Source organism: Buteo buteo, chromosome 16 (assembly GCF_964188355.1).
Source record: "Buteo buteo chromosome 16, bButBut1.hap1.1, whole genome shotgun sequence".
Lineage (NCBI taxonomy): Eukaryota > Metazoa > Chordata > Aves > Accipitriformes > Accipitridae > Buteo > Buteo buteo.
Genome location: NC_134186.1, coordinates 21,026,620 through 21,043,388, shown reverse-complemented (window position 1 = coordinate 21,043,388; position 16,769 = coordinate 21,026,620). Strand labels below are relative to the sequence as shown.

Genomic DNA, 16,769 nt, shown 5'->3' with positions numbered 1-16,769 from the left:
GACTGAGAGAAAACTAACTTGGGCTTTAAAAAGTAGGGGATGTTTTTCTGCTGGGTTAGTGAGTTGAAACAGCTCACAGGAAAGGTCAAGGTGTGGCATAAGGGCAATGGTGAGATGTGCATTTGACCTAGCTGCTTATGAAACTACAGCCAAAGAAAATATAGCTCTGTAGCGTTTGAGAAACAAGAGAATCCTGTGTAACGGATGCAGAGATGCCCTGGTGTGCACAGTTACAGATAAAGCGTGTATGTTTTCATGAGATGTGATGCTTACAGTGTCAAACTCAACATTTTGCTTTTGTGAGGATACCTGTTCCACTACAGACTCTAATCAAGATAAAGCATTTTTCACCTTGAAGGTGTTTGCATTTTCTTTCCTTAAAACAAAGTAGGTCTTTCAAAAGCTCATGTAAGTCAATGGCAAAACTTTAAATCAGTCCTTCAGTGTGATTCCAGTTTGGGTGAAAAAAACACATTTCCCTGGTCATCCTTCATAGTAAATGTTAAGAGAAAATTTTCTGGAGCATGACTGGGAGCAAGGCACCAGTTTGGTCTCACTGAATCGCCTCCCAGTCTTGTCGTTGAATGTGTAAAAGATATAGAAATGCCAGCCTGTGTGAATAGTTACCTGCCTTGCCCCTTAGCACATTGTAATGAATATGTCTTGAAATAAAAAAACCCCAAACCTCCTACAATTATTCTCTGAAAACAATTTATGCTGTGACAGTACCTTTCCAGTATATCAGCTGCTTTAAAATGTAAAATTACAGTCAATTTTAGAGAACAATGATGTGTATGTGTCTTGATCTAAGTTAGTTTGTGGCTTTTTTAAGTACTTTCTTCCAGTCAATTTTAAGAAAGAAATTTTTTTTTAAGAGAAGAGGGGGTCCTGAACATCTGCGAATTTAGCCTTTGGGAACCTCCTAGCAACTTGCTATCAACTTTTCTTTCATTTTCACTGTGTACAAATGTAGAGTAGAACTGGAAAGCAAAAGTAATTTTTGCTCTATAAAGTAGCCTAAATTGTCCTATAAAAGAAGATACCAGCCATGCATAATGTAAACACATTGGTGCTATGGAATCTATGCTGTCAATCTTGACAACTGTCTTAAGTCAGTTTGAAAAGTGAATTTTCTGCACATACAGATTTCACCTCCACAGTTCTTTTAAGTGCATTTGTTATGGTAATTATCACGAGTAAGAATAGTTACCTCTTTGCTATTCCAGTGCTGCATTTGATTTATTTAACAGATACTAGTTCCCATTGAAGCTCTCTGGCATAAAGTGTTACAGCATACAGTTTGCTTTGCCAATCAAAATGCTGGTCTGTGTGGCAGTATCTTTCCTGTACCTGACTTGTACCAAATCCTAGATGTGGTTTGACTGTGTGTTTCCACCTTCCAAATTATTTCTGACACGTAATTGCAAGAAGCAGTCCAGGGGCCTCTTGTCAGAAGGTTGCATTGTGTAAACATGATTGTGCCTTCTGTCGAGTAAATTTTCTTGCAAAGTACAAAGGACTTGGCTTTAGGATTCTTTCTGTCTTAAAAATACACATAGAAACAGAAATGCTGGAATGTAAACAAGAGTGAATTTCTGTTTCTCATGTCAGTTTATGGCCAACTTCTGCCCGGGTGCAAGGACCAGAGGAAAGTGTGCCAGACAGTGCCCTTTGTGAGACACAATGGAGAATCTTTTAAAAACTAGTGGATTAAAAGAATGCAGGGAGGAGCTGTATGAGAGTAGGAACTTGAATCCAATGTATTTTAGTGTGTACCTGTTCTGGGTTTGTAGTTGTCTTATACTCAGGGGAGCCAGAATCCTATCTTGGTTGCAGGGTATAAATCTGGTGTGTATCTGTTTGCTTCTCAGGAACTTTGCTGGCCGGCAAGAGTCATTCCTTCAACTTTCAATTGCCTGAGTTATCTGATCTTAGATGAGTTTCAGCACTTGTTTATAGCATGCAGTAACGTCTTGCCAGCAGCTAGCTTAGTGTCTCAGATTTTGAAGTGTGCTCTGTGCTGCTCTGATTGTGAGGCGTAAGATTTTCAGAGTGTGCTCTCAAATTGTGCAGCTTTTCTATACAGGTGAGCATTACACTGCTTTGTTATTTTACAGTTAATGTAGGCACGAATCTGGTCATCAGGCATACGCAAAGGGCTGTTCAAATTGGCAGTGCAATGGGAAGTTCTGTCCTTTCCGTTGCTTAACTATATATGAATTGGGCAGATGAATTGGAGGGCTGTAATTCACTCTCTGCTACTGACTTGCACCATTTCATGGTGATTACACATGTACATTACTCTCAGCTGTGCTTTCAGTTAAGCAAATATCTTATTTCTACCACAGCTGACACACAGCACTTGAAAAGTGCAGTCGTCATTAGTGGTGGTTCTTGCTGAATTTTGCTTACCAGGTAGGTAGCTTGGTCTGTCTCTCTCTCTCTCAACTATTTTAATAAGGGTGAAAAGTATGAAATTTTTTTAGTGTTGTGTTTTGTACACTGCACAAGTGCAAAATGGGATCTTTGGGGTTGCCCCCCTGCTTGACTAAAATCTTACTTAAGGTTTCTCAATCAGTGTATGGCATGATTGTTTCTTCTGTTTTGTGGAGTGCTAAATATCTTGGAATTTTCTGTGCTTGCAGCTGGCAGCCTATAAAAGTGTAGTGTCCTCTTTCTGAGCTATTTTCTGTCATGTTAAATTTTATAAGCTGCTTTATAAGAATTATGTATTTCCAAGACAACAAAATGTGCAAGTGAGATATACAGCATGTGCTTCAGTTTCTTTGGGAATATTGAAAAACATGATTAAATATTTTAAAAGTATATGGTGTGAATTTTAAAAATACAGTTGTGTTTGGAAATAGTTTGCTGTTTGTTGATCTGTCTGGTACATGCATATTGTAGCTTCTGCATGACTCGTCTTTGTAATTATTCTACTCTAAAATAGCTTTTTTCTTTAATTTTTAAAGTTAAAAGTTGAGTTTCAAAAAAGAACTGTAAGAAATTAAATTATAGTACATTTTAAAATTAAAAACAAGTATCTTGTTTATAAATAAGATTCCCTAGGATATATTCTATTTCTGGTTTATATTTCAGCTCTTCAAGATCCTCTTAAAGCTGATACAGCCCAAATCACCATTTTTGCCTGTCTTATATTATCTTTTTTGCTTTAAAACCAATAACATAAATTTGTATTTTCTTTTCTTACAATTGCATATTTATTCTGGCTGAATTGAAGTTGCATCATACCACTGAAATACACTATAATTTCTCTGTAACAAAATGGGTCACATTGTTAATGAGTTGTTCACTGTGAGCATCTGCTTGAAGATGAAAATAATTGCTTCCAGATGTTACCATTTCAAGAGGGGACATTTACTTTAAAGGGCACTTTCTTTCAAAGCAAAAGTTAGGCTCTCTCCATGCAAGAGAGATTGTCAGCTGTTTTAAATCAGTGTAGCTCCATTGAAAACAAACTAGGGATAGTTAGCTATTTTGTCTATTTTAAGGCAAGAGTTTTATGCCAGTTTACACTAGCTGAGGATCTCATTCTCCAGCTTCAGAGCAAACGGTAGAATTTTGTTGGAGTTGATTAAAAAAAAAACAATCAGCTGCCTTCATGCTCACTTATACCAGGTAGTGCCTTAGTGTTCACATGGAGCTACTGAATTCAGAATAAAAGGAGTGAGGTATTACTCTCCATTGCATAACTAAGTGTAATTTGGGAGCCTATAGAAAAAACAAGGAGTAATGCCAGATGGTGCACTCAAAGGATAGATCTTTTGTTGCAAATCTCTAGAGGGATGCCATGTCTCCTTGCCTTATTAAGAAATCTTCCTGTCATATCATGGAATAGCATGTCAGTGTCAAAAAAAAATAAAAAAAATTATAAACATTGTTTCTGTTCAACAGTGAATAGCATCTGTCCATGGGGTTTAAGTCACCTCATCCTGCTAACCTTTTTAATGTTCAGTGGCCTTATTTCATATCAAAGTTCTCATTTATAGCTGTGTCTTAATCTGCAGATGTCTGCTATGTTAACACCCTGTACAGAGCCTGTTCCAGTCTGGACTGGAACGTGCCTCTGGAACTTCTGGAAATTAGTGTTTTTCTGGAAGATAGAGGAGATTTTTGTAATTATAGTTTGTAATAATATATATATAATTTGTATAATTTGTAATCACCTTTGTAGAAAGCAGCAACTGCCTGGATTTCATTAGGTGACTGCCTCTTAGAGTGTCTCAATAAAAAAAGTCAGTGCACTATCTTTTCCAGATTAGTGCTTGATTTATTTCATTCAGAGAAAAAAAAACAAACCATGAGGCTACATTTCTGTTTATTTTCCCATCCATACACAAATATCATTGTCAATGTCAGCAGGAATGGGCATGGCACTGGGAATAGTGGGTGGCTTAGATAATTGGTGTTGCAATGCAGATGCAAGTTCAGTACTATTTTTAATTTGGGCAGTATTCCCCACCAGACTAAAACAATTTACATGTAGAGCAGATTTGGGTTCCAAATAAACTTTAACTGTATAATTTTTAGAATAACCTTTGTGGCTTCCTTGACTCCAAGCCGTGGTCTGTAACATACTGTACAGTTTATGGAAGTGGAAGAGATTGAGAAAAGGGTGATGGACAGGGCGGTTTCTGATCACTCGGTAACGTCAGCGTAGATCCAGAATAACTATGGCAATTTCAGTTAAGGCACTTCCACGTAATTCAAAGCAGAATCTGCTGTGATTCCTCGGTGTGTTTCATATGATCAAAACACTAATATGAGTTATGAATTACCATAAATTTTTTTAACCATTTAGAAACCGATGTTCTTTTTGCAAAAATTCATTAGGCACTTGGAAAGTTACACATTGATTTTTCAGCAAGGCTTAAACTCCTGAATGGATTTTTTTTTTCTCTTTGAAAATTGAAGCCAACAGAAACATTTTATATATATAATACAGTCTGTTAAATTTTGGAAGATTTTTTGCTTTGGCTTTCTTGAAAACTGAAAAATGCAATGAAGGTGTGAATATTGAATGTTTTCTAAACACAGTGATATCACTCTGTCCACAGTACACCTTTCTCTGCAATTTGAAAAACACACTCAGGGCACACAAGCACTGTTACTCACTTTCGATATTGCCTTTTAGATTCCAGTTGGGGCATACCACTTCTCATTCACTGGGGTTCCCTCCACAGTGGGTAGCTGTCACAAGTTAACAAGCGCTACATAGTCTAGTAAACTTCCGAGTACTATTAGCATGACTGCAGAAATGTGGCTTGTCTTTGGTACTCCATTTTGGTTAGGGTGCCCATTCTGTAATACATCCTTTATTGAACAACACATGATAAGTTCTAAAATGTTTCATGGTAACGCTAAAACATAGCTTTGTCTGATGAGTATTTTAGGAAGTAGCCAACTGTTTTGTAATGTTTTTGTAATGGCATTATATAGGTTTGTGTTTATTCAGACTTAGTACTGTTTTCTGATTTTATGACTTGCCTGGGGATTAACTCTGCCACACGTTTTCTTGAAATACAGAGGGGGACACAGTGGTTTAGTGATTAACACGGGAGAACATTTAGGTGAAAATAGCTGCAGAACTTGAGAAACACACAGTTAGAACAGTTCAAAGTTTACATGCCATAAAGAGAGGTAGAAAAATTTGCTTTCATATGAATTTGCCAATCATGCCATTTTCTTTTTTTTTTTGTTACTTTTTCTGCCTGAAGTAAATGCTTACGTCAAATCTATCTTGCTGCATTTTTTGCATTGTAAAGCAGTAGCAAGTGTGACTTTTGAAGATGAGAATCATTTTGCTTTCATATTGAAAGTGTTAAACACCAGGGTAGAGACTTTAGTATGGGTCTGCCAATAAATCACATAGCATTCTGTCAGTGTTCAAATAAATAACTGGAGAAAATGTTTTGCTTTGCTTTCAGGAGTTGCTGAGTCGAACATCACTAGAGACTCAGAAATTAGATCTAATGGCTGAAGTTTCAGACCTGAAGATTAAGCTGGTTGGTATGGAAAAGGAACAGAGTGAATATGAAGAGAAACAGAACAAAGCTGAGGTGAGTTTCTTTCATTAGCTCGTTTTCTTTTTTTAATATCACATGTCTGTGGTATGCTGCCATACACCTGAGCTTTTGCACTGAAATCAGCATGCAACAGGATTTTTCTGTGCTTACAGCACAGTCCCTATCACTGATCCTGTGAATTCAGTGAGGAATATGATTATGCATTTTTGGGATGTGGTTTCTTTTCCCCTCTCTCATTATACTTCAGAGGTTGCTGTTTGGCTTTAATCAAGGCACAAAGTGCCTTCCAGAAGCATATATTACACTTGGTGTTCACTTAACCCTTTGCTTTCCACAGGAGCAGGACTGGCACGGCCATGCAAGGCCTACCAGAGCGCTTCTATTTCCTCCTCTATGAGTCAGAGAAGACTGTCACCTCCATAGTATCAGGGGTGCTGCAAACACTTAGATGATCCCCATTGCTGATTTTAATGCATCCATGGCACTTGGGAGGGTAAGATGAGGGGCAGGACATTTTCCTCAAATGAGCCTTTCCCCTTCAGGTTACATAATAAATAGTGCAAAAAAAAAAAAAAAAGGCATGCATTGGAGGGAATTCTAATCCTTACTCCCCTTCAGATGTGGAGAGTTCTGGACATCAAAAGCTTTGCTTTTTACCATATTGGTTAAGAAAGAGAGTATGAAAAAGGGAATCATATGAACAACATTCATTTCATGGTAGTGAGCAGCAGGTGGGAGCTGGGAAGGAAAGCAATTACAGAAGAGGGTGATTCATATGAATTGCCATGTGTTGCCCTACTCAGTGGTCCTGTAAGGGCACCAACTAGCAGGAGAGGATTTCCTAGCAAGGGAGGACTACTAGGTCCAAGATTTATATATTACTAACTGAAAAAAAGACTTTATGTTCCACATTGACTTAGGAGAATTTGAAATCCAGACAGTGTTAGAAAACTGTTTGCTCTCCATAACATTGCTAGTGGAATATTTGTTAACTATGCATAAGTAATTTACCTGCAGTGACATAATAGGTTTGGGGTGTGTTTGGTTTTTGACTTATTTATCCTCTGAAGTTGTCTTTAGAGATTAAAAGATAGCTTAAAGAGAGCAATTTCTGGCAGAGGTTGCAAGCCAGAGAGGCACCAGCTGCTGTTTTTACCATCTGTGGCCTTCTCATGCTCTTTCACCCATAATTGTCAGTGTCTTGTGTACAGAAGGCCTAGGCAGTCTCATACTACCCAAAAATCTAAACAGGTCGGTGCAGCTTCCAATTGCTTCAGACAGCAGCCTGCTCCCAGCAGCCGCCTTCCTGAGGGCCCTTCAGCACTTCCCATTACGTGTCAAATACCAGGATGAGGCTGCCTAAATTACTGCAGGACGTGCACAGTCAGCCTGACTGCTGGAAAGCAGCAAAGCTTTCGAGTGCATTTGCACTGATGGGACTTTTAAGTACCCAGTAGGTCTGGGCCTGTGACCTGTGAAATTCTTCTGCCACTGCAACGAGGTGTGTGGCCCCCTTGGGTGGAAAAGTTGATCTTTATTGGCCTGGAAGCCTTTGTTGCATTGCGAAGTGATAGGAAACGTTCCTGCTGAGATGGAAAAGGATTCTAATCTGATGGAAAAGTTGAGAATCATTGTGTTAAGTACGGTCTGAATTATTAACTACCCCAAGATGTGATTAGATTTCTGGCCAGTTGAAAGCCGCAAACCTGTGTATACAAAGCAAGGAAAATGGGTCTTGTAAGTAAAGCTGTGGGAAGTAAACAGCATTTTTGGTTTGCTCATTGAGCCATTCTTTAAATTATTTCAGATTGTCCTGAATAAGCAATTTGTCAAGATAAACAGGGCTTGCTTCCAATCAAATTGGATGCTTACTTGAATTCTAATGCTTTAACCCTATTTCAGCTCCTTCTACTGTAAATTTTACTAATTTTTTAATACAAACACAATTTAAAACATCAGAATGAAATTTATTAATATATTTTCTTTATACTATTAGACTACAACTGCTGCTTAAATTTGGTAATAGTTTGGGTGTCTTCCTGAACTCCTTGCCTCCACTGCCCGACTACATCTTTCTAGTGAATAAACCACTCTCACGTACGCAAACAGTCTACCTTTAGTTTGCTCTTGTTTATGCATACGTAGTTGTGTTGTGGTAACCTAATTGCTTCAGAGTGAGACAGTTCTTCAAACTGACAGTGACTGAATGAAATTAATCTTGCTGTAATTGTATCTCTGAATGTCGTGGCCACTACACGTGCTCTTACAGTGTATAATGCCTCAAATGAAACTGCAATTAGTATTTTTACGTAAGTGGAACAAAGCTACGGGTTACAGAGCTAGGGTCTTTCTTAGAGACTGCAGCTGGCCAATTCCTGCTTTCAAGACTGAGTTTAGCATTGACAAAGATGAGCAGAACAGTGATTTGATAGATCTGCTACTATCAGAAGTAATAGTCCTCAGTTTTCACCCTAGTGCATGTGTTATATAGGCATCCAGTCATTAAACAATTTTAAACAGCTTGTTAATTATACTTCATGGCTGACCCTGTCATTTCTAAATATAATAATAGAGTTTTAAAAGTTTAAAATTAAATGTGACATTGCAGAATAATTCAGCTAAAACATGTTTGCTCTGTACTCTAATTTTGTGTCGGCTTATTTCACAGCAGCTGTTTCCAGTCACATAGAATTTATCTATAGAATTATTTCTCTAGTTGGGTTGGGGGAAAACAAAGCAAATTAATATAACCTTCTAAATATGAGCAAATTTTAATGTGTCAGATTTGTTTCACTTTATCTTGTGCAGCTGTGCCTTAGTTTTGGTTTTAGTTAGCAGCAAAGAGTTGTCAAGCATCTCTAACCTCCTCTCAAAGGTATTAATTTCACACTGAATGCCACTTGTCTCTGGCTCTTCAAAAGCAGATGCTAAATTTAAAGTGCCATTTATTTATATATATAACACAGGGGACAGGAGAATAGCTGCTTGTAAGTGAACTGTCTCACTCTTGGCTTTGTCATTTTAATTCATTTTTTGTGGAATAAGGTTCGACTTTTGCTGCAGTGATGCTGTGAAGGTTTCTGAAATCCCACACGAGGGAGTTTGTGTAGCTTTTCTCTTACCTGAGAAGCCTTATAAATTTTGGAAATGTGTTTTCTTAATGTAGCAAGGTATGAGTGAGCAGCATTATCAAGTGATTAATGGCAGCCCTGATGCCTGTTGTACCTGAACATAGACAAAAGAGACCTTCTATCACTATCACGAGACTGCAGAAGTAATTGTCCATTTCAACTTGCTTAACAGCCCTACTTCTGTCCTGTTTTTTTTTCTTTTTTAGCATGGGATAAGTTTTGTGGTTTTTGCTTTTTCATACTGAGGATCTGAAGTTTGCTATAAGCTGTTGGGAAGTGTTTTGTGGCTCTTGTGTGGATACTTATGAATTAAATATCTAGTGCGTAGTTACTTGCAATTTCAAAGAAACTTGACTCGGTGAGCCACTGACTCCCACTGGGGAGTTTGTTGTGTTGTCTCACCTGAATCAAATTCAAGATATAGTATGTTAGTGTTAATAAATCTTCATGCTGTGAAAGAATCTCAAAAATGAGAAGCCTTTTCTACCTTGAAACTAGAAGCAACTGTAAAGTCATATATTGCAGCTGGAGCTCGTCTGTTTCTCTTCCATAGACTTCTTATCCTTCACTGGGATAAGGATTTCTGCCATTTCTGTACTGCCAAGTTTGCCCTGACAGAAGTCTCTGTGGATGCAGAGTGTTTCCCATTCCCATTTTTAATGTGAGCAAAAGAGAAAAGAATTACAAGGCAGCAGCAGAAGTGTTTCTGAACTCTCCCATGTTGCCACAACTGGAGCAGCTATGTTTGTGCTCAAAAGTCTGTGCATCTTGTTTGAGCAGTGGTTCTTCAGAACCTCATATGCGTTAACAGTGTTCTCCATCAAAGATGAGCACAGACTAAAGGCTTGGTGCTTAAAAGCAAGGGAGATGGATGTGTGTCCTGACGATTCCAGTCTCCAGTTGGTACTGCTCAGTGAAGTATCTGATGGTGGAGATGATGGTAAAAAAGAAACAAAATCAAAGCATGGAAGATGGAGGGATTGTGGATAGTATTGTACACACAGCTAGTACTAACGGTGTTCTGCTTTGCAGTGCTCTGGTAAGAGGATGAGTTAGCTAGGGGGATGTTCTCCTTACCAGCATCCTACCGTGTTGCTGCAAAGTGGCTAATGTGGCCACTGAACATATGGGGGATATGGTTTCACCAAGGGGAGCTTTGCTGTAACCTGTGCAGCCCTGGCAAAACACGTCAGCCTATAAAAGACTGACTATTGCCGAGTTGGTATGCTAGGACCCAGTATTCTTTCTAAATTTTGTGATTGTTTATGGACCTAATCCTCATTTACATGCATTAAAGGTTTGTTGCATAAAAGAGGATGAGCATCAGACATTGTGATCCTGATTGAGAATAATATGTATAAAGTGAAATATATCAACTGCTTTTCTGAATGTCATCTTAAGTACAGAGCCCTAGAGAAATCCTTAATTGATGTGAAACTTTTAAGTAACTGATACATACACTTTTGAAAGGAAATCATTATGAATGTTTAAAGTTGCCTGTGGATGCTGATGCAGGTTGTGTTAAATACTTACCTGGGCATAAGTATCCTGTCCTTGCAGTAGCTGTTCCCTAGCTTTGAGATTATTGGTTCATTAGAGAGTTGAGATTACAGGAGGACTGTTGTGCACTGTAATGAAGAAAATGAAAAAAATTATACCATGTCATCTGTTGTTCTGTCCACTGAAATCTTTTTCAGTCCTTTGGGAGATGGATTAATCTCATCAAATTTATTCTACTTGAGAAGATTGAGAAATCACAAAACTATATGTTGTTAATGTACATGAAAATTAAGGGAAAGTTACTCCAAACTTGTAATACCTGAGAAAATACCCAGCACTATTTACTACTGAGTTAGGGAATTTAAGTGAAGTGTTACATAGATTTTAATATTTGTCTTCGGTTTGCTTTCTGTAGCTGGATTTTTTTTGTCTGTATCACTGATACACAAATCCAAGAAGCTGGCCAGCAGATTGGTGAACTTTAAAGTCATTGCTTTTTCTTCTGTGGTATCCTGTGATTTCTCCTATGTATGTTGCTTAACTCTTTCTCCATGTCAAGATGCTGTCTATCTAGCAAGCTGGGTAATGGAGTTATTTTTCTGACCCATGCTAGACCTAGAAACAGAATTACTTTACTAGTAAATTCTATGTATAAATTGTGAGAGTAGGTTATGGCCCCAACTGAGCACTTAGCAATTTCTTCCTAGTGGATGATTTGGCTGTGTAAATGAATGTAATCAAGTCCCATTTCAGCAAAAGTGTGCCTCTGAGCCAGCATATTAAAATATGTTCCAATTTTTCCTGATGTCTGACTTCATGTGACTGTATAAGTTTCCAAAAATGAGGGGCCAAATTCTGATCTTCACATTAGAATCAGAATCATAAATTAGCCTGGAATATAGATTCTGTTCTATTTAACTGTAGCTTTGTGCAATATTCCAGATTTATACCCATTCACATACACTTTATCAGAAAGAAAACACATCATCTGTCTTTTTTTAGTTTGCCTTTGATGTGCTTCATGCATTTCTTTGTGCTGCAACTGTAGAAATATCTTACTTGCATCATTTTCTTTCTCACCTGTCTTTTTTTTTTGTCTTCCTTTCTTCCCATGTTTTCAGTCAGTAGTGAACCTGATCAGTGAGCTACAGGAGCAGATGTGTAGACTGCAGCTGGAAATTAATAGTAGAATCCAAGAAAGAAAGTCTCAAGATAGGAAACCAGACTTGACACCTAACGGTCCTCAATCTAGTCCAAGATCAGTGGTAGAGACTCTCAGCCAGAAGAATTGTTCTCAGTGTGATGTATGAGAAGTACACCTTAGCAGATGCCTGTGTATTGCCTCTCCTCTTATCTTGCAGAAATTAAATTCCGCTAACCAGAGCTATGTTGTGAATTATTGGCGTTAATCTTTGTGGCTTTCATTAGTGAAGAGTGAGGTGGTCATAAAAACTACAAAAAAAAACCCCCACACACCCCAGATACCCCACCCCCGATTACTGGGACAAATTTGGTCACCATTGATATCTGTCTACTAAAGCACAGATATCTGTAAGACCCAATCACCTCTTTCAGGTTTTTTATGATTTTCATTTTACTTGTAGGTCTGTAGTACTGGTGCAGTGTGGGGGTTTTTTTGATTTTTGGATTTGTTTGTTTTTTCTTAGTTGAGATTTGTCTGTTTGATATGCAGCATGCGAGCATGGTTTGGTAGTTTGATAATTTTCCTCATGATAATGTCACCCTAGCTGTGCATGATGGTGCACCCTTACCAGTCCTCTGAACACAGATTATTAATTCCTGAATATCTTAAAAGCTTAAGACAGGTATAAAATACAGTTTCAGGTAAGACTATCTGAAATGTATCCTTTCTTTTTCTAATGATGAAGTTAAAATGAATGGAAGGAGCCACAATAAAAATAATCTGCTTGTACCTTTAAAATAGCAAATCCAACACATTTTTGTTTATTCTGTGACATTAGCGGTTACCAGAAAAGCATTTTTGAATTTACATTACGGATCCTAGTTGTATTTGATCAAAACTATGTCACATGTCAAAACAAAAGCTACTTTGCATAAATGGTTGTTGTGGTTTAACCCCAGCTGGTAACTAAGCTCCATGCAGCCACTCACTCACATCCCCCCCACCCAGTGGGATGGGGAAGAAAATTGGGGAAAAAAAAAGTAAAACTCATGGGTTGAGGTAAGAACAGTTTAATAGAACAGAAAAGAAGAAACTAATAATGATAGTAGTAACAGTACTAAAATGACAATAATAATAATAAAAGGATTGGAATATACAAAACAAGTGATGCACAATGCAATTGCTCACCCTCCCTGCCCAACTCCCCCCAGTTTATATGCTGGGCATGACGTCCCATGGTATGGAATATCCCTTTGGCCAGTTTGGTCAGCTGTCCCGGCTGTGTCCCCTCCCAACTCCTTTTGCCCCTCCAGCCTTCTTGCTGGCTGGGCATGAGAAGCTGAAAAATCCTTGACTTAGTATAAACGCTACTTGGCAACAACTGAAAACATCAGTGCGTTATCAACATTCTTCTCATACTGAACCCAAAACATAGCACTATACCAGCTACTAGAAAGAAAATTAACTCTATTCCAGCCCAAACCAGGACAATGGCTTAAGTTTATTGAAGGTAGAATGATACGGTATGCCTGAAAAAGTCCATTTTAATATTTGCTTTTAAATCAATTTGCTTTAGTTGCCACATCTCTTTGGTTAAAATCTGGATCCCCAGAACTCATTTTATAAGTAATCTGCTTGTATTGTGAGGGATTTTTTCAGTAGTTTTTCTCTTAGGTTTATTTTACAAAAATAACTCATTTGGGTATGATGCCTATTTTGAAAATAGTGGTGTTGTTTCTGAGCTTGCCTCTGTCCAGAACTGATTAGTGAACTATTAGACTACAGTACAAGCTGCATATTGGAGAAACAATCCAAGAGTCAAATCTGGGAGTCATTCAAAATAAACGTTAATTTAATCCAAGATATTAGTGTGACTGTTTAATGTATATACTATACAGGATTCCAAAATTGGGTTATGCTTCCAAATTTTTCCCTTCCTCAGTTCATTTTAAGACATTTGGCCTCATCAGAGCTCCATCAAGGATTTAATAATACTGTCCTTCAGAATGAACAATAAGATATGGCTCTATCAAGGAAAGAGAGAAGGGACATTTAAGAGACAACTTTGTCCGAGGAACAGACGGAGAATGTTAGGAACCCTGGTTGGCTGCAGCTCTAGGCTGCATCAACTCAGTTTGCAAAGTGGCAAACATCAATGCTGAAAGTAGCATATTTGTAGTCATATTTGATTGTATGTGTATGGTATTAAATGGCTGTAACTTGCTAGATACTATTTAGTCTGAGTGTTATTTTTCATGGTAAGTAGTTTAAACACCTCTTTGGGGAGAGGATTGTCACTTTCATTAAAGTTGGTAATCTTTTAGCACTGCATGTTTCTGCTTACTTTCTGGGGTGGCTGAAAAACAAAACAAAAAACCCAAACCAAAACAACAACCCACCCCACCCCAGAAAAAAACCCAATACTTAATGTTATATGAAACTGCAGTTGGGGATTTTTTTGGCTCATTTTTGCTGAGACACATGACTTCACCAGGCTCAGCTATCTTCCTCAATATGACTAAGAGATTTATTCATAATTTCAAGTGGAGAGTTTGAGAAAGTAGTCCTTATATCTCAGTTCAGAATAGTTTTTGTCGCCTTAGACTAGGTCACATTTTTTAATGTGATGGTTCAGTGTTCATGACTGCGTGGTTCATGCATGATCTTTAATTCAGGACTATGAAAAATTAATATCTACCAGGGAAATCTTACTTTTAGGTGCTGTTCTTCTTTTGCAGGGTTTGCTACAGGAACTTAGACACCTCAAAATTAAAGTAGAAGAACTGGAAAATGAAAGAAATCAATACGAGTGGAAATTAAAAGCAACTAAAGTAAGCAGAATACTTGGCATTTAGTAATGACAGACATTTCAGCTGGAAAGGCGTATGCTCCACTTCTCATCAATATTTACTTTTCTTATAATTGTCTTGTGTCAGGGCCTACTATAAAGTCAAGTTTTCTTCAACCATCTTTGGAATAAATATTTTGGCTTAATTTTTTTTTGCCTTCTTTTTGTGCCTTTTGCTCCCTCTATCTTCTACTTTTTGTAATTCCTGTTTAAAAAACAAACAAACAAACAAAAAAGGCATTTTGATTTACAAAAGACCTGTTCTGAGGAAGGGCTTCTCTGAAGGTTTTCTGTCTTTAATTGTGTAACGGTGACAAGCCTCTGTGGAATATGCTTTCCAGACTGAAGAGACATGCAAAACTGGTTGGGTGTTCACTTGCTATGGAATTTATTTTAATAGACATTAAGCCCAAAATACACCATTAGATCATCTGCTTTGACTGCGTGTATATCAAAGTGCATAGCTGCCTTGCGCTTCTGTTGACCTTAAATCCTGGAAAGCTGTTGGACCATAATCTGGAGAAACTCGACATTTTAAACACTTAATAATTTTCCCCAGTAAATAATTTTTCTAGTTGAACATTTGCATTGTTAAACAGTTGCACTTTATTTCTAGTTTGAATTTTTAGCACTTTTCCACTAGATTAAAAAGCACATTATTATTTTTCCCTGTTGAGATACACTTTTGTGCTGTAATCACATCTCCTTTGATTTGTGTAGTACTATGATCCCTATTCGTATGAATGACTGGATCATTGAGTTGTAGTTGGATCTTGAAAAACATTTCACATTATTAAACTGAGTTTTCTTTTTAATACTTGATAGCTTGATCCCAAAATGTCAGACATCTATTATTTGTATTAGCATTTCTTTTTTCAGAGAATTCTTGGATGAATATTGAAATGTTGCTATCGTGTCTTTTTTCCTATTAAGATAATAGCTCTTGTATCCATGAAAATGTTTTCTCTGACATGGTGGATATGAACAGTCTTTGGGAAAATATTTTCTCAAGCAGTGTGTGGCCAGCTGCCAAGACAGATAAAAATTACGGAAAGTGTAGGAGTAGAATGAAAATAAGAAGAATTGTAAAACCCATTGAGTAAGAGAACATGCAGGACTAGAAAGGATGAAGAGTACAGGGAAAGAGAGAGGAAGCAGAAGAATAACTGTAGAGATGACAGGAATGAGACATTAAAGGAAGAGGGCATTTAAAAGAGCTATGAGATCAAATAGACCAGGGGAGGCAAATCCAAATCTGGTATTAAAAGGTCTGCAGCTTTTGTCTTCCTGTTGCTCCAGCTTCTTAGATGAGAAATTGGAATATTTCCATGGCTGGATATAAAAAGCATATTAGTCACTGGGAAGTGTTAAAGCCCTTCAGAGATGCAACAAGACAGATTCTTCTATTCCGTATGGAATTGCAGGCAGAGCGGTGATCTTTTGCTGCCATCCAGCTGCTTGCTTCCTGATGAAAATAAGTTTGTGTATTAGAGTAAATTAGTCCATGTTTTTCCCTGTTTGGATAATACTGTTTGGTGTTTTGCATTTTCTCCTGCTTTATTTTAGTATTTTGAGAAACTGGTCACATTAGTGATTTTGTTTGTTTGTTTCCTTTTTGGGGTAACTGCGAGGAGGTTTGGTATGCTTTTGCTGAGGGAAATGCAGAATGTTGATACATAGAGGCTTTCAGGCTGCTGAAGAAAATCTTAATGAAGCTACTGACTTAAAGTATGCTGTTGACAGTTTTTCTTATAAATAGGAAAAAGAGATGAAAGTCACTGTATTTCAATCACAGAATTCTTCTCCCTCTGTATTGTTGAGGTCTGTAATGTGTGATATTCTATTCCAATCTAGTGGCAGCACAAATTGCAGTAAGTGTAAATGAACCACTGGTATTTTGTTGCACATATGTCGTTGTTTTCCAAGCCATGCTTTGCTTCTAGCCTATTTGTTGTAGTATCCGATGTAAGGAAGGACAGTTTTGTTATCCTGCTGAGAAGAGGGCTCAGCATTAAGAGATTCTCAGTTATATTAACAAGTAGTAACTAGGATAAAAAAATACTTTGTTATCTTTTAGTGGTCTTCATGCAGAACTCAGG

At 37.6% G+C, this 16,769-nt stretch overlaps 1 protein-coding gene across 24 annotated transcripts in view; it reads left to right on the top strand.

Annotated features, from left to right (window-relative positions):
- PPFIBP2 (PPFIA binding protein 2) overlaps positions 1 to 16,769 on the top strand; it is a 112,514-nt gene that overhangs the window by 70,785 nt on the left and 24,960 nt on the right. For 17 of the 24 annotated variants that reach the window (XR_012653183.1, XM_075048148.1, XM_075048161.1 and 14 more), the window contains 3 exons: positions 5,949 to 6,080; positions 11,800 to 11,982; positions 14,561 to 14,653. Coding sequence is in view for 23 of the 24 variants with exons in the window: in XM_075048148.1 (XP_074904249.1) it covers positions 5,949 to 6,080; positions 11,800 to 11,982; positions 14,561 to 14,653 (408 nt within the window). In the remaining variant the exon portion in view is untranslated. Of the gene's footprint in view, positions 1 to 1,948; positions 2,087 to 2,348; positions 2,416 to 5,948; positions 6,081 to 11,799; positions 11,983 to 14,560; positions 14,654 to 16,769 lie in introns of those variants that run through there. The other 7 variants (XM_075048163.1, XM_075048162.1, XM_075048165.1 and 4 more) reach the window with 5 other exon arrangements.